Below are 18,187 nucleotides of genomic sequence, written 5' to 3'. Positions count from 1 at the left end.
AAACTACTTACCCTTCATGGGGAAGATGTGATGCTTTTAGGAGCATTTGCCCCTTAGCAGAGATGTCAAGGGGGTTCTCTGGTAAGCTCCCGTTGCTCTGTCCCAGCTTCTGCCATCCTAGCAGTTTGAAAGCACACTAGTGCAAGTAGATAAATAGGTACCGCTGCGACGGGAAGGTAAACGGCGTTTCTGTGCACTCTGGCTTCCGTCACACTGTTGCGTTGCACAGAAGCAGCTTAGTCCTGCTGGCCACATGACCCGGAAGGTTGTCTGTGGACAAACGCTGGCTCCCTCAGCCTGAAAGCGAGATGAGTGCCACAACCCCATAGTTGCCTTTGATTGGACTTAACTGTCCAGGGTTTTTTTTACATTTTACCTTTACCTTTCAGGAAGCTTCCTGTAAGGTGCATTCCTGGTGTTAATCCGCTGATTAGTGCTGGAAGTGCTGTAACCAGCAGCCTTCTTTGAACTTTCGCAGGCGGGTGGTCCTGTGCACCTGTCAAAGTTGGCCTGTGAGGGCTGGTGGAGATAAGTGTAGGGGTTTGGAGTTACTCGTGCGTAAACTGTCCCCGTTTGGGAGCTTAACTGCCTGGGTTAAACCGTCCTGACTGCACAGCCCATCTCAGCGGGGCTGCCTCAGTCGCTAGCAGAGTCTGTCTGTGGGTGTTTCTTAAACCTTTGCCAGCATAAAAGCTGTTTGACACCCAATCGTCTCCGCCTCTTATTGCGTGGGAGTCTTCTGCGCAGGGAGGGCGTGGGTAGTGGAGGACCAGTGCTCTCCTCACTGACTTCAAAGGAAGAATCCTGGAGCCCTTCCCCCTCTTGCCCCATTTGCTCTCCTGGATCCTTGGTGTTACGCTGATTTCCTTCTCTCTCTATCAAGCTGCGTCTCCCCCTAGTGCTGGTACCTTCCCCTGCAGAATCGGAGAGCCTCTCCTTCTGTTGCTCTGATGTCAGTTTCCTGACAATAAGGATCTGGCCTGCTGACTGGATCCAATTTCCTATGCCTGGTTTAAAGCATTTTCACATCCCTAAAAATCTTACTTTCACAATTTCTGACGCAGTAGCCTTGTTCTAGGGCAGCCAATTATGCACCGCTACAAAGAGCACACAGAATTGCATAAAATTTACATATGCTAGGTTATGTGGCAATGATATAGGAATTAGATGGAAATTAGAAAATATCTGAGCTGATGAAGTCCACATCCAAGATTTTCAGGAACTGCCATCCCTACTTCAAAACTGGCAATTGTTTTTAGAAACAAAGAATGCTTATTTTCCTAGTAATTGGGCCATGGGAAGTGTTGTTTTCTTCTTAATCCCAGCAGGCTGTCTATGAAAATGACTTTGGAGGTCTTGAGCAAAGAACATGAATGGAATTATTTAACATTTCTGATACTAGAAAAATTTCAAGAGGGTCCAGCAGTCATTTACATTAGCTTGTCGCACCTTATGAGAAGACTTGCCTATTTGCAAGTTGTAGAAACAGTAGGTAGCCCCTCTCCCTTCCCCAAATAGAATAATTTGCTCTTTGTGATCAGTAGGTATGCTATACTGGTACTTTAATACATGTTCTTTTTAGCAGAATAACTAACATGGTAGTCAGGTTAACATTCCTAGTACTAAAATGCAGCCTTGTGTGTGAAGGGCACATATTTAATAGCTGCAACAGTGTGGGGGAAGGAGTGTTTAACATTTCCTTGCCGGCAGGCCCCCCCCCCCCATCAAAATTGCTCTCATCCAAGCTGTTTTCCTCACCTCTGAAGGGAGAAAATGTAACAAGTGTGAGAGTAAAATCTTTTTGGCACACAGTTCAGCTGTTCCATATGAACATCCATCTTTAACAACCCCAAACTAAGTCAGACGTTGGAGATCTGTGAGTGGCCCTCTGGTTTCTTCATCCTTTCTTAAAAGAATGAAAATAAAAGATACAGGGGTGAAGGGTGATACCGTTCAAGACCATAGCACAGGAGGAGAGGGTATTCCAAGCCATTTTCTTAATGTAAATCCTCACCCCTCTTCCCATTACTGTTTGAAAACATTTATAGATACTAAGCCAACTCCTTAATTATGTGAGAACTGGAAGTAGTCTACTCAGGCTCCCTCCTAAAACCCACCAATGAAGGAGGCAGGAGAGCCAGTGCTGTGACTTGCGCCCCCAAACTCCCATGCATTCCTTGTCTTTCTGCAAACTTCAGTGGTTAGCGTTACAGCCAGCCAAACTGTGCTGCTAAACTTCAGCTGCTAGGAGGAAAGACCTTTGCCTGTGTTTGCTACAAGGCTCTTCCTTTCAATACAACCACACTGCTCCAGCATCTTTTGTGTGCTCACCATTTGTGAATTAAATGGAAGAAAAATGTTTTATGGAGGGAGGAAGTCAGGGCAGTAAATTATACTGACCATTTAAAGTTAAGACTTCTAGCATGGTGGTGAGGAGAGGAGAAATATCCCTGTCTTTCAAAGACTTTTCTCTCCCTACTTGAGTGGAGAGGGGTCTGCTGATCTCCTAGTGCTGGCTCTGGTTAAGCTTACTGAGATGCAGTCCCTGAGTGCATACCCTCCATTGTAGATGGGCCTTGAAGGCAAAAGGTTGCCCACTCCTGATTTAATCCAAGAAGAGATTTTTTTAAAGGGCTTGATCACACACAAAAAATAGTCTCCATGTGTACAATTTTGGAATTCCAGATATTTCATATGCTGAACAGAAATGTCACTTTTTAAAGATTCCAGACATCTTTCCATTAAGGTACATCAGTTAGATATAACATCAGTGTATGATACTGGCAATCAGTTAAGAGGTACTTCATGAAGCATGGCATTTATCACAGTGTCACAAGTTGAATTGCTTGTTCATTTTTCTCTATCCGCTTTTCATGTAGAATTTATTTCAGAGCATGATCAAAGCTTTACTCTTCATTAGATACTGCATTAGCTAATTTGACTTTTGGCAACCCACATCCTTGTTCCTATTAAACACCATCCATAAATTGAGATAAGGATTCTGCCAAAACGTTTAAGAATTGCATGATGGAAATATACTATTGGGTGCATTATGCAACTGCATTCTAGACTGCTGGGTTGGTAAATTTGAAGTTAAGAAATGCTATCTTATATACTTGAAAATAAAAGATGGCATTTTAAAGCACCTGAATATTGACAGAAATACGAGAAAAGACAGCCTTAAGGTCCATTGATCAAGGATCAATGAATGAGCTGTCGTGTAATTTATTATGGCTGATTAGGGGTTTGTTCGTTCGTTGTATTTACATTTCTAATACTTGCTGGATACCAATTCATGTAGCTGCTTATCAAGAGTTCACCAGGTATTTTCACAGTTGTAAGGGACACAGGGGGCACTGTGGTCTAAACCGCAAAGCCTAGGGCTTGCTGATCAGAAGGTCGATGGTTCGAATCTCCGCAACGGGGTTAGCTCCCGTTGCTCGGTCCCTACTCCTGCCAACCTAGCAGTTCGAAAGCACATCAAAGTGCAAGTAGATAAATAGAATCATAGAATCATAGAATCATAGAGTTGGAAGAGACCACAAGGGCCATCGAGTCCAACCCCCTGCCAAGCAGGAAACACCATCAGAGCACTCCTGACATATGGTTGTCAAGCCTCTGCTTAAAGACCTCCAAAGTAGGAGACTCCACCACACTCCTTGGCAGCAAATTCCACTGTCGAACAGCTCTTACTGTCAGGAAGTTCTTCCTAATGTTTAGGTGGAATCTTCTTTAGGTACCGCTCCAGCAGGAAGGTAAACAGTGTTTCCATGCGCTGCTCTGGTTCACCAGAAGCAGCTTAGTCATGCTGGCCACATGACCCGGAAGCTTTCTGCTGACAAATGCTGGTTCCCTCGGCCAGTAAAGCAAGATGAGCTCCGCGACCCCAAAGTCGTCTGCGACTGGACTTAATAGATTTTCAGGATACCGCATTGTTTCCAAAATAGTACCATGCTTTTGCTACAGATGTGCACAATCACAGGACTCTCAAAGCATTGAATATGTTTGCACATCAGCATACTGGATTAGTTTCTATGTCAGCAGGAACTTTGAATCCAAAGGACCATGTTTAAAGTTCTGTTTGAGCTCAGAGGCTTTTTCCTGGCCGTCTCTCATGCCCCCCTGAAGGTTGGGTATACTCTGGAATAGTTTTGGGGCTGCAACCAATGGTGAAAATAATGAAAACCGATCTCCCCCACATAGAGTGCCAAAAGGGCATGTTGGATCCATGATATAGATACCGGGTGAACTATTTTGTTCTTCACACTTGAAGAGATAAAATAACATGTTAAAATTGTTTTAGTAAATATGGTAATCATCCATGATAAAGTTACGAAAGTTTTAAGCAACACCCACTCCTCTTATCAGTCTGGTATCCTGGGCATGACTGATAATTAGAATTAACATAGAAATCGGTCCAGATGCTAAGACGTGTTGAAACTGAGTAAGACTGTAGTCGGTAGTTTGCTGTGAATTACAAGAACATTTTCTGTGGTTTGGTTGGTCTTTTAGTTGGCGACACGAAAGTGATCTTGAGCTTTAATAGTGTTGTTTCTCATTCTAAGCCCTTGCAGAACAGCACTATTCTAAATTGCGAGACTTAAAGTCATTCTGCTTTTCAAACACATGTTCTACATGATGATTACAGGGTGTATGTCTTGGTATGAGGAAAACAGGATAGAATTAACATGGCTCCCTGGTGTCAACACTAAAATATCCTCCTATTTTGCCATCTGCCAAATGGGTAAGAAGCAAAATGTCAGTGTCTCTTTCACCCTTGATAATTGCAGCACTATCAAACTCTTCGTGGACTTCTGCCAAGTGCTCAGAGAGCCAGTGGAGCTGGCCTGTTCTGCAAAAAATTACCGCCATGAGCAACAGGAGCAGCTGTGTTTCCACATCAGTGTGTCCCTCAACTTTGCTAAAAAATTAGATATGAATTCTTGGAATTTTGAGCAGATAATTTGATTTCTACAGTGACAGCCAGCCACTATTGCATAGATAAAATAAGATCAATCCAATTATCAAGAGAGGTTAGGAAGGAGTGTGTTCAGGAAGGAAATCTAATTGAAACTTTGTTATAAACCGTTGGTGGTCGATGAATTAGTAACAATCTAACTTATTTATGATTTTATTTTGAAAACTTGTACCAAAGCAAATTCAATGTTGCTTACAATCCAAAACATCAAAACAACAATGAACTATAACGCACCCCATTAACATTGCTAGTATTAACATCGAAGTCAAGCCTCCATAACACTTTCGCTTGTCCCACTGCTTTCCCCCACGAAAACCCACTGCATCAGAACAAACATCAATCAGTTTTTCAGCAGACTAATGTTTGTTCCGATTCAGTGATAAACAGTGGGTTTTCTGGGGGAAGTGGTGGGACATACAAAAAATTAAAAAAAAAATAAACCGTCTTGGACCTGTGCCTTGAAAACATGGAACAAGCAGAAAACATCTTGGACCTCTGCTTTCTAGGTATGGGACGAGCAAAAGTGCAGATGGGCCCTAAGAAATGAAAGATAAACCAGCAAAAACAAAACAATCAGCTAAAGCAGCCTTTTAAAACAGCCACATTTTTACCTGCCACCTAAAACAATATAGTGATGGGGCCTGGCATACCTTGCTTGCCTCGACATAATCCCTGTTACGAGGTCAAGATTCTGATTTATAGAACCTATATGCAGAGTTAATAGGGCACTCATTTGTATATTGTATATTTACAAACAAGAAATTAATGATCAAATTAGGCATGGTGCCGCATAGAGCACATTGGGATTTTCATTTTATTTTACTTAATAGCAGGTGCCAGAGAGGGGAGGCTTTTTCTCAGAACTGCAGCACAAAAGGAGGAGGGAAGGTTTAACTTTTCCCTTCCCAGCCATGATCCCGACTGAAGTGCCTCTCACACACTGCTGTTAGCCCTAGTTTCTGCTTTTCCCTCAGCACCCGTAAAGAAATGACAAAGTCCCCAAAGCAGCGTGTGTGTGAATTTCACTTTGTGATTTGAATCAGTCAGTCAAACCTTTAACCACAGTCTTCTGGTTTCTGGTAAAATGCAAATAGAAATACAGTGGAACCTTAGTTTTTGAACATAATCCGTTCTGGAAGTATGTTCCAACTTCTGAAATGTTCGAAAACCAAGGCACAGCTTCCGATTGGCGCAGGCTCCCTGGAAACAATAGCCGACAGCTGCATCGGATGTTCAGGTACCGAAAAACATTTGAAAACCGGAACACTTACTTCCGGGTTTTCGACGTTCAGGAGCCAAAATGTTTTGAGTACCATGGCGTTCGAGAACCAAGGTTCCACTGTACAATTTCTAGTCTTTGTTTACATACATCACTTGCCAATCTTTTAAAATACACTTGCAGCATATCTCTCTGTTCTTTGTCCATTTGCCTAATCTCTGGTTTTCTAATCTACTTGAGGTACAGCACTACTTGTTACTGCAGAATAGGCTATTTTTGGTTTGAGGCCCACAACAGCTTCATGGATGGATGGAGGGCACCTAATGGACCAAGTGACATTTAAGGATTTACTTTCTCCTTGCTAATATCTGTGAAAGTTGACATGGTAGATATATAGTCTTGTCCTGTCAATGTATATGTAGATTTTTCTCCACTATCACTTACTCCCTAGAACAGGCACCCCTAAACTTGGCCCTCCAGCTGTTTTGGGACTACAACTCCCATCACCCCTAGCTAACAGGACCAGTGGTCAGGGATGATGGGAGTTGTAGTCCCAAAACAGCTGGGGGGCCAAGTTTGGGGATGCCTGCCCTAGAATAATGCAGAAAAATTGCTGTTCACTTGTGTTGCTGATAATGTTCATGTTATACTTATCCCTTGTGCGTTTTTAATCGTTGATGATAATTTCTGCACACAAATACATGCACTCATAACTGAATGGTATTCTGTTCATCTCTTCTCTCCCCGTCCCCCCAACCAGCATTTAGCACTAGCTGTGAAATTTCTTATGGCATACGCGATTGCTGATAAACCACGAGACATCCAGATAAAATTGGCAAGGCTGGAATTTGAATCTCTGGAGGCACTCAAACAGCAGGTAAGAACTAAGAATATTGTAGGAATATTGCAGGTGAGAGAAAGATGGAAATTGTCACTACTATCCTTTGTTCCTACTGAGTTTTGTTACATACCCTTAAAGCATCCAGTCCCTTAAAATAATTCATAATGCATTATTGCTACCAACATTCAGTTTTTAATGGTGTAAATGATGGCTTGGCTGTATGGATACATGCCAATATATACAAGACCATTTCTTCTCTTGGCATTTAATGTCTACTTACAATGTCAAAATAAAGGAGTATTTCTAGTGCCAATGCACATTCATTGAGTTCTGCATTTGAGGCCACATTATTTGTCATTAATGCTTGTCTTTTCAAACTTGCCTAGGAGGCACATCAACTTTCTCAGCTTCTCCTGCTAAATTGCTCTTGTTATAGGTCCATCTCACCAGCCTTCCCCAGCTGTAACTGTACTGCTAAACCAAAGCAATTTGTTGTTAATTTGGATTAAAGCAGCCCAAAATAATTTGGATAACTCAACAGTAACAAAAACAGTTACATCTCAATAATATTAAAATCTCACATAATAGAATACCCACACCTCTCTTATTCTGCCATCTCTTTACTACCTCAGACCAGTGACCAGAAACCCAACTAAACAGGAAAACTTAAGCTGGCTTCCAGAAAAAGTCGGGCTTGTGCTTTTGAGGCAGGAAGGATACTATAAATGTGGAGCAAATGCTGAGGCTGCTTCTTGCAGGCAATTTTTCTTGTTGCTGCTGATCTACTTAAGTTATTTTTAAAAACAACAGCTTTGTGCTTCTCTCATTCCTTAGGGCTTCTCTTCCCTTTCCTGGGATTGAAGAATTTAATAGTCTCAGAGTTAAGAAATATCTACCTGAACATTATCTACAGGTCCAATTAGCATGTATAAGACATTAGCTATTGTTTTCTCCAGGCTGATGTATTCAGCCTTTGAAGAATTAGCCAATTATTGGCAGCTTCTACTGAAAAAGCCATCCAAATTGATGGTATTATATATACATGCAAATGCTAATAACTGACTTAGGAAAAGTGAGCATGGAAATTTGAGACCATTCCACAGGGAAGCAGCCTCATCAGTGTTCAGATGAGATTCAGATACATCCTAATTCCAGTGGCTTGGAAAAAAGGGAGATCCCTAGAAGGTTTTGCATATGCTTTAACTAAAGGTAAAGGTAAAGGTACCCCTGCCCGAACGGGCCAGTCTTGACAGACTCTGGGGTTTGTGCGCCCATCTCACATCTATTGGCCGGGGGCCAGCGCTGTCCGCAGACACTTCCGGGTCACGTGGCCAGCGTGACAACGCTGCTCTGGCGAGCCAGAGCCGCACACGGAACGCCGTTTACCTTCCCGCTGGTAAGCGGTACCTATTTATCTACTTGCCCCCGGGGGTGCTTTCGAACTGCTAGGTGGGCAGGCGCTGGGACCGAGCAGCGGGAGCGCACCCCGCCACGGGGATTCGAACCGCCGACCTTTCGATCGGCAAGCCCTAGACGCTGAGGCTTTAGCCCACAGCGCCACCCGCGTGCCTTATATCTGAATGCTGTGTCAGAAGTTCCATTTGAGGCATTTCTCTTCCAATTCTTGGTGTGTGTTCCCATCCAGGTCAGGGCTCTCTTCCGCAGTAACTGCATATCAGGCTGAAGATTGAATCTAAGGTGTTACTGCTCAATTTTGCCTTCCTCAGATGCATTTATTGAGAAGAAACCATGGCTAGACAGCAGCTTTGCATAATATTACAAGAGCAGGATTGTAAACCTACTGGAGCTATTCCTTTTCACTGCATTAAAAGAGGGGAAAGTAGGTCACCCATTGAAACCTTAAACACACAAGTTATTCTAGTCACCTTTGGGTTAGAGAGTATAAAACATAATGCCAACTTCAATTTACTGAATCTTTCAGTCCGTAACTATTTGATTCCAGTTAAGGATATTTTCCTCAATTTTTGAAGTGTATCCCCATCATATTTGTCTAAGCCCCAAGAATTCAGACATGGCTTAGAAATTATTTGGTGAGCTGAGCCTCCTGAATATTAATGAAAGCTAAGCTGGCACTCTGTTGATTTGGTAGGCAGCCCTGTGGCAGACTCACCTAACATGGCACTGGTTTCATTCCCCCTGTCTCCACCTTAGTACACCTGTGGTCAGAGATGAAGCCCCTACTAGGATATTTATAATTAGCCATTGCTATTATTTTTCTTTTTTACTTTTGCAGATGTCTCTTGATTGTGTTCTGTACTGTGGGCTTACCCACCCTTCCTCTTGTTCCACTGCTTTCCCCACCGCTCTCTAGTGCCCAGTCGGAGCAAACAGCAACCAGATTTTCTGCGAATTGTCATTTGTTCTGATTGAGGCCTTCTCCACATTTACCTTTTGCCCTGCTCTTTCCAGTCACAGGCCTGCACTTTAAAGCTCTGTGTCAAGAGCCTGGGGTTTTCTTGGACCAGAACTTTTCCTGTGGAAACCAGAACTTTAGCACTCAATCGGAGCAGATATCAATATGCTATTGGCTCCAATTGAGCTTTAAAGAGCGAATTTTTCGGGGAAAGCTCCAGAGCAGAAAAGAAAGAAAAGTGTGTGTGTGTTTGGAGTTTTAAAGCGCAGACTATGCCTAGAAAGAACAGAGAAAATGTAAGTGTGGATAAGCCCTTAAAGCTAAAGAGCAGGTTTTCCCTGGGAAAGGAACAGGACAAGTGGAAAACGTATCAGTCCCATCTCTAGTGTGGGTCAACCAGAAAACTACTTGGACCAGTGCTTTATAAACACGGGACAAGAAGAAATGTGGACAAGCCCAGCCTTTAAGCATTTGAGTTTTTAGTTAATGTAGTGAAGTAAAATGACTATATGAGCTGTCACTCATTGCTCCATTTCTCTTGATATGGACAAATTACATCGGTGCATGCTAAAGTAATTGAATGACTCGAGCACTTAGACATTGTTTTTAAAGAACGTTCTCACAAAATTATCGCAGAATAATCTCCATCATCTTTTACAAAGCTGTCTGCAAAAAGTATACTGTCATCTGCAATGGGCTTATATGGAAATTAGGAATGCTTTTAATTGTATATATTTCTAAGCATGCAGTGCAAAATTGGCAGCACTAGTTCATCCGTAAGTCACTTGGATTAAATTTGGCAGTGCTGATTTTAAAGGAGATGGGAGAAGATGATGTCAAAACTGTTCTATCTGGGGTAGATGGGCCTGTTGTTTACATGCCAGTATTTCCAGGAGAGCACTGTACATTTTGAAATGGGTGGGTGTTTCTCAAGGCATGAGAATACTATTCTCCCTTTTGATTTTTATGGCGTATATCATAGTCAATGCCAATGTACAAGTGCAGACATGTTTCAGCATCTAATATATAAAATGCTTATCAGATCTAGGTGAGAAGAAAAATCCTTGTTTTCTGCTTTAGCTTGTTTGTTAACTAAAGTGGGTCTGCTTGTGTGTAACTTGCAGTAATCGGGTGCCCTGTCCTTGCATCACATAGTGTTTGGAATGTATGTAGTATTGCGGAAGCAGTTAAGAGAAGAAAAACATATTTCAACCCACCATTAAGACGTAGGCTGCAGTTCAGTTGAAAGTGAGCTCAATCCTATTGAAATGAGTATTAAACACATTTCACTCTAGTTCAGTTTGTTCCCACAGATTTGAAGAAATGCAAAGTACTGATATGGGGTATCAGTTTCTTATAAATTATTTTTCCCTGTTACGGTTTAAAAACAAATAGCTGGCGAGTAGTATTTCACCAGAGGCAGATTTTGGGCAGTGTGACAGATTCTGCCACACTGGGCCCTGAACTCTGACATAGTGAATTGAGCAGAACAGAAGGTGAGAGGTGGGGGCACGATGAATTTTGGATAGGGTGCGGCTGAAATTTGAAAGACCAAAGTTGACCCCTGGTCACACCACTTTCATTTTTATGATACGGGACTCAGCACAGTTGTGAATGAGGACTTCCTTACCTCCGCCCCGTTAAGCTGAATGGAAGTGAAACAGAAGATCATGACATTGTTGTTCCACTCTTCTATTTATAGGGAATAATTAAGACCGCGGTAGAGAGGAAGATGGTCAAAAGGAGAGCAGAGGCAATGTTGCCGTGAGGACAATAGTGCTCTTGTTTCTTTCTTTGAGCTGTTGTGAGCTTGTAACACTGGTGTTGCTATCCATGTTTTCCTCTTTCTGTGCTGTATTGTCACCGTATTTATGCTGAGTTGAACTGTACTGAACTGGTGCCAGCATTGTTTTCAGTCACCAGTGTAATGCACCAAGTATTTTGTAATCGTTCATATCAACTCTGTGGCCTGGGCTATTAATATCTATGTCTGACAGATGAAGAACTGTAGCTGAGGAATCATAATGCCTAGAGTTGTCCAGAGGGTTTCGAGCCCCTCTGGCTCTTCTGTTTTACTTAACTTTAATACACACCAGTTTCATTTAATGTAAGAGAATCTTGCTAGGGCTGCTATGGTTCAGTATTCCTTCTCGGGGATGAACAGAGAGCCTGCTGTATCAAGTGCCACTCTCACTGCCACTGTGTAGGTAAGGGATAAAAGGGTAAAGGGACCCCTGACCATTAGGTCCAGTCGTGGCCGACTCTGGGGTTGCGGCGCTCATCTCGCTTTATTGGCCGAGGGAGCTGGCGTACAGCTTCCAGGTCATGTGGCCACCATGACTAAGCTGCTTCTGGCGAACCAGAGCAGTGCACAGAAATGCCGTTTACCTTCCCGCCGGAGCGATACCTATTTATCTACTTGCACTTTGAGGTGCTTTCGAACTGCTAGGTTGGCAGGAGCAGGGACCGACCAACGGGAGCTCACCCCGTTGTGGAGATTCAAACCACCGACCTTCTGATCGGCAAGTCCTAGGCTCTGTGGTTTAACCCACAGCGCCATTCACATCCCTAGGTAAGAGATACAGCAAGGTAAATGGCATGGTGGTCTTGCCCATAGCCACTGCAGGGGAGGTAAGCTTCAACCAGCACCCTGTGCTTGGATACTTCACCTAGGTCATGTGACACAATCAGATCAGTGAGAGGATGGCTCTGCCAAAGCCTGATCATGTCAGGGCAGGCTCTGATCATCCAATAGAAGGGCACCTTTACCTAGCCTGTTCGACAGGCTGCCCCTCGATTGCATTTGAAATCTACATGTGTATCATATGCATACGTACCAATATCATCAAGCAGTTGTTTGTATGAGTGCAGCAGCCATAGGTTTCCTATCACCCCAAGTTTCACATCACCTCAAACCAACGTACTTACAGTGGAGGCAACTCATATATTTAGTGGTGAGACACTGAGTGTTATGATGGACATCTTTTGATTAGTCCTCTGAGAGGGAAGGCATTCTGCATCGGCTAGATTAGTTAGCATTTTCCTTTTGGAAAGCTGAGAGTTGGACCCTGAAAGCAGAGGTGTCACTTATTTGTGGATAGCATGTTTAGTGTTCAGATTCAATCCTCAGCATCTTTTAACTAAAAATCCCAGGTGGCGAGAAACACCAGTAAACCCCTGTTAACAGTACTGAGCTCAGCTGTTCCATTGCTTTGGCTCAATATAAAACAGTGCTCCCTAAATTAAGATGTGCACCCCAAAACCTGAAAGATAAAAACTTTAACTTAGCTAGTCTTGATAGCATTTTTCTTTTGCTGAACTTTGTGTTACCTGCCAGTGATAACAGGATATGTGAGATAACACCAAGTGCATGGGGCGTGATGATAAAATTAGGACTGTAATGAGGGATAATTGAGAATTAGCATCAAAACTTTTAATTAAATATGTGTGAAACTTATGTAATTAGTTATTTCCTGTGGATGGAATTGTGAAAAAAACCTTTCTAGAAAGTTGAGGTTTTCTTCTCAGATTGTTTGACCTCTTCCATGACATTGGGTAACTGTAGGTACACCCTAATGCACTTAAATAATCATTGCTAAGATACATTTCTGTCAGTCTTAATATCTGATCTATATCCTAATGATAATATTTAAAATTAAAATTCTCTTATTGCACTAGAGAGTGTGCGTCATGGTTCTATAGGAAAATATGAAGCCGGACAACAGAAAAAGTCTGGGTGGTTTCAGTAAACTATTAAAAATGTCTAGTTATCATGAATATAGTAATGCCAAATGGTTTCATATTAAAACCATTAGTTTTGGAAATTGAGGAAAGTGTTTACAAAGCATTGAGAATAGGATTTCCAGGAAGGTAAGGTATACATGGTGGGGAGAGGCATTCATACAGCCTCCCTGCCCCCAGTCAATGAATGTACTTAAAATATCAAAATAAGCACTTTGAAGAGGTTGTGGAAACTGATTGGAAGCTAGTGGAGATGGCAGAGTGCTAGCTTAGTGTGTTCATATTGCTCTGTCCTGATTTGCAATCTCCCATATTCCAGTCTAACTAAAGTTTTTGGACAGTTTTCCAAACCATCTCCATGTACAGAGGATTGCTGTCATCCAAACAAGTAGTTAACAAGGCACTGATGGCTAAAGGAAGACTCTGTTCAGGTAGGGTTCTATATCAGTCATATCAGCCTAAACCAGTGTTTCTCAAACTTGGGTCTCCAGCTGTTGTTAGACTACAACTCCCATCATCACTGGCCCTGCCAGCTAAGAATGAGGGGATTTGTAGTCCAACAGCTGGAGACCCAAGTTTGAGAAACACTGAACTGATAAAAGGTGCATTGATCCACCAAGATAGCATGTGCCTCTGCTGACAGAGAGGGACCATTGAACACGCCAATCTACAAAACGCACCAGTCTACAAAATCCAGAACAGATTGAACACCACTAACCCAACCATAGATTACCCCACCACTAACAAGTTCCTCCAACTTGTCTGCATTGAGCTCAATTTTGCTTAGTATTCTCCTGTCTCTCCTTTCTTTTCCAGCATGGCATAGCCTTGTTCCTATTTGGGAGGCAGCAGTTAGCTTCTGCTTTCTCTCCTGTTGTCAATCAGCAGCTGGGGAGGAGATGGCGAACGCCAACAACCACCAGCTCTGTCAGTTTTCATGAGTAATTGTTATTTATTAAAAGGTACTATACTGTACAGACAAAATGACAATTAGAAGAAAACAAAAACAAAACCACACAGTACCATTAAAAACCCATCAAAAACCAGGATAAACAAAATGTTCATTGCAGCTTTCTTAAAGCTAGGCAAAGGAGTCAGCTTGGTCTCACGAGGACTTAATGTGCTGTAACTCCATGCTCCAAAACTTCCATATTTGATGGTTGCAACATGCTCTACATGGGCCTACCATTGGAGATGACTTGGGAACTTCAGTTGGTCCAAAATGCAGCAGCCATATTACTAGATCTCACATAACCCCTGTTTTAAAACAGCTGTGTTTTGGGGCCTAATTCAAGGTGCTGACTTTGGTGTTTAAAGCCTGAAGTGACTCAGGCCCAAATAATCTGCTATATACCTTAAAGCCTGCCTGAGGACTTGGATGATACCTTCCTAGAGTAGATAATACGTTACTTCTAAGTGCCACTGTCCACTGAAGGGCTAACTGCATGTAAACTTGCTTATCACAGCAGTGGCCCAGAGTGCCTTCCATCAGCTTTATGGACAGAGATAGCCTAACTACTGTGGTCTATGCTCTGGTAACTTCAAGGTTAGATTATTGCAATGTGTTATACATAGGACTGCCTCTGAAGACGGTTCAGAAACTTCAGCTGGTGCAGAATTCAGCAGCCAGGTTGCTGACTGGAGCAAGACGGTTTGAGCATATTACACCAATTCTGGTCTGACTGCACTGGCTACCAATTAGTTTCTGGGCCCAATTCAAAGTGCTGGTTTTGACCTTTAAAGTCTTAAACGTCTTAGGACTGCAATACCTCGAGAGCCGCCTCTTTCCACCCTGAGATCATCTTTTGAGGCCCTCCTTCATGTGCCCCCTCCTCAAGAGGTGCAGAGGGTGGCAACACGAAAATGGGCCTTATCTGCAGTGGCTCCCCGTCTGTGGAGTGCTCTTCCCAGAGTTCACCTGGCACCTTCGTTATACACCTTTAGGCACCAGGCAAAAACTTTCCTTTTAAATCAGGCCTTTGGTTGATCTGATGGATATCCTATACGCTTTTAAAATGTGTTTTTTTGGGAGGGGGCTATAGGGTTATTGCTGTTGTTTTTATTTTATATATTGTAATATTTTCTGTGAACTGCCCTGAGACCTGTGGGTATAGGGCGGTATATTAATAATAATAATAATAATAATAATAATAATAATAATAATAATAATAATAATAATGTTCAGTTTAGTTTTTGCTGTTAATAAAAAGCCTCAGAAGGGAGGAATTTGGAGCAGAGAAATAGCATTGTTGTTCTCTTGTGCCAGATGTACCTTTGCTGCAGCTTTCAGGCCAAGAACCTTCCATAATGCATTGATGTGTTCAGGACCTGAAAGCTGGTACTTTCATAATTATTTCTCTTTGATTCTGGTAGTTGCATCTGTCAAATATCAACAAATCTTGTCATTTTAACCTGTTGGTCATGTTATGGAGCATATTACTGTATTTAAACTTCAGTCAGTTTTATGCCTCAAATGAACTGTGATGATCACCTGTTTTGACTTCCTGCATGACCCAGTAGCTCATCAGAGCTACAACACCAGGATATGCTCGAGGCTTTAATCATGTGTCTGTTCAGTTGAGACACTTTATGACTTCAGCCTTATATAATGCAATAATATATTCACTGTTGTGGTCACACCAGTGCATCCTACGCAGTCTGAATAAGGGTAGCATAGTGCTATTCCTTTGTCTGTGCTGCAACTGTTCCTTTCTACGCGGGCATCTTTTATTCACAGCAAACTCATCTGACTATAAACAGCCACTTCTCCCCCGGGCAGTCAAACCTAAAGTGTTTGTCTCCTTGGGTATGTGTAATATTTTGAAGCAAACCCTAAATGTATTGGGACAGCGGTGGGGTTAAAAAGAAATATTTCTAAGACCTTGTTTTAATGTTGAAGCCATGTAGTCTGCTACTTTCAAAATAAAGGTCATCCTTTTCACTCAGATTGTATGATTGGCTATTAATTAAAAGGGCCTAGTAATGTCTATAATTTAGCATCCATTCCTGAAATATCGTTATCAAAGCAGTAAGGGACATGGATTGAGACAGATTATATATATTTTTAGAGATTAGAAGGTGGTAGGATGCAACCATAGTTGATTATGTTGTGTTTTCTTGGTTTATCTCTCTTTACAAGTCTTGCAGGTTTTTATGTTGTTGTTTAGTCATTTAGTCGTGTCTGGCTCTTCGTGATCCCATGGACCAGAGCATGCCAGGCACTCCTGTCTTCCACTGCCTCCCGCAGTTTGGTCAAACTCAAGCTGGTAGCTTCGAGAACACGGTCCAACCATCTCGTCCTCTGTGGTCCCCTTTTCCTTGTGCCCTCAATCTTTCCCAGCATCAGGGTCTTTTCCAGGGAGTCTTCTCTTCTCATGAGGTGGCCAAAGTATTGGAGCCTCAGCTTCAGGATCTGTCCTTCCAGTGAGCACTCAGGGCTGATTTCCTTCAGAATGGAGAGGTTTAATCTTCTTGCAGTGCATGGGACTCTCAAGTGTTTTTTATAATATCCCATAAAACCTCTGGCTACAGACAGGCAATAAATAAATGTTGTTCACCGGCAGTAGAGAATCTGTGACACTCTAGGTGCTGTTGGGCTCAACTACTTCATAACCTTCATTAGGCCAGGGATAATGGGATTTGTAGTTCAGCATTTGGAGACCCACAGGCTGAATGGCTAACAATGGCTCTTTTCTACCTGGGCAGGATTAATTTAAGGAAATTGATACAGATGGTTTTGCTTTCCTTGTAATCAAATAAAGCTGTGATACACTTTAACCCTAATGCCAAAGTCCACAAGCTCAAAAAATGTTTCACTGGGCTGTCTCCATGCATCCAACTTCAGTTCTAAACTTGCAAGTTCTTCTTTAAAAAAAAAAGACAATGGAATACTTGTCAATAGTCTGCAAATTATTATGATGCTGTATAGTGCAGAAGCCTAGCTCTAGGTAGAAAGTATTTTGCTTTGGGCTATAAGCTGCATGTTGCAGTGCAGTTCTTAGCCTGTAGAAGTTTAAGGTATGAGATGTTTGCCAAAATGGGCTCAGAGTGGAGGTGCAAGAGTCCTCCAGGAAGCCATATATAGAATCTAAATTCTCCCTGGTGGGGAGGCTGAAAGAGATGAGGATTTTTGTCATGTTGCCCACATACGATTTATCTGTGCCATTTATATATTGAAAAGGCCAAAAGTTTAGAAAATGGTCATGCAATCTCTGTCTGTCTGTCTGTTTCTCTCTCTCTCTCCAGTTGTAGCTTTAGAGAGCAAGAAAGCTGCCTGACAGTCAAAAATCCTAGAGATCCTTTCGCTGTCACAATATATGAAGGTTATATAACATATATAAAGCAGGTTACGTAAGTGCTGCCCTGTAATGCAGTCAATCAGTCCTATTTTGGAAACTGATTATAATTGGAGTATTAAAGAACATTTCACAAATTCAACTGAGAAAAAACACAGAATTCCAGTGACAGCACTTAATATCAGCAATTTTGAGCTAGTCATATTTTCCTGAATCTATTAAATGCAGCAGGATCAGCTGTAATATAAAAGCAACCTGAGCACTTTGTGTTCATTTTAATTAAGAGCAAAAGCTGGGAGCTTTATAAATCCTAATCTTCTAGAGCAAACCCACACTTGTTTTTTTTTTTAAATCGAATGGTTGTGTGTATATGAAAATGCATGTGTGTTTAAAAAAACTAGTAATCTCAAAACAATGTATATTTTTATGCGTTTACCTTTTTCTCACCTCAAATCAGTCAGAGTTGTGCATACACCAAACAGAGCACTGCATCTGACCTGGAAACCAATTGCCCAATAGAGATCTGTATTGTCATCATAGCAAATGCATATTGATTGAATTATCATATATGAATAGATTTTTTTCCCTTTAAATGTATGAATAGTCCATAGGATCAGGTCCAGAACGCATCTCCTAACAGACAGTTTGCAATGCTTAACTTTTCATACCATGTGGACCGCGAGAGTATTTTGATGCGGAAACTACAGGTTGCATATTGCTTTGTTTTGTGGGGAGGGGA

At 42.0% G+C, this 18,187-nt stretch overlaps 1 protein-coding gene across 1 annotated transcript in view; it reads left to right on the top strand.

Moving 5' to 3' along the window:
* The window catches only part of ANO10 (anoctamin 10), a 75,734-nt gene that overhangs the window by 40,858 nt on the left and 16,689 nt on the right, over nucleotides 1-18,187 (top strand). Inside the window, exon 11 of the mRNA XM_082194069.1 lies at nucleotides 6,958-7,074. Within this exon, the coding sequence (XP_082050195.1) occupies nucleotides 6,958-7,074 (117 nt within the window). The remainder of the gene's footprint in view (nucleotides 1-6,957; nucleotides 7,075-18,187) is intronic.

This window comes from Podarcis vaucheri, assembly GCF_965113315.1.
Source record: "Podarcis vaucheri genome assembly, chromosome: 12".
Lineage (NCBI taxonomy): Eukaryota > Metazoa > Chordata > Lepidosauria > Squamata > Lacertidae > Podarcis > Podarcis vaucheri.
Note: the sequence above shows the minus strand (reverse complement) of the source record. Positions and strands in the feature narration are given on the sequence as shown.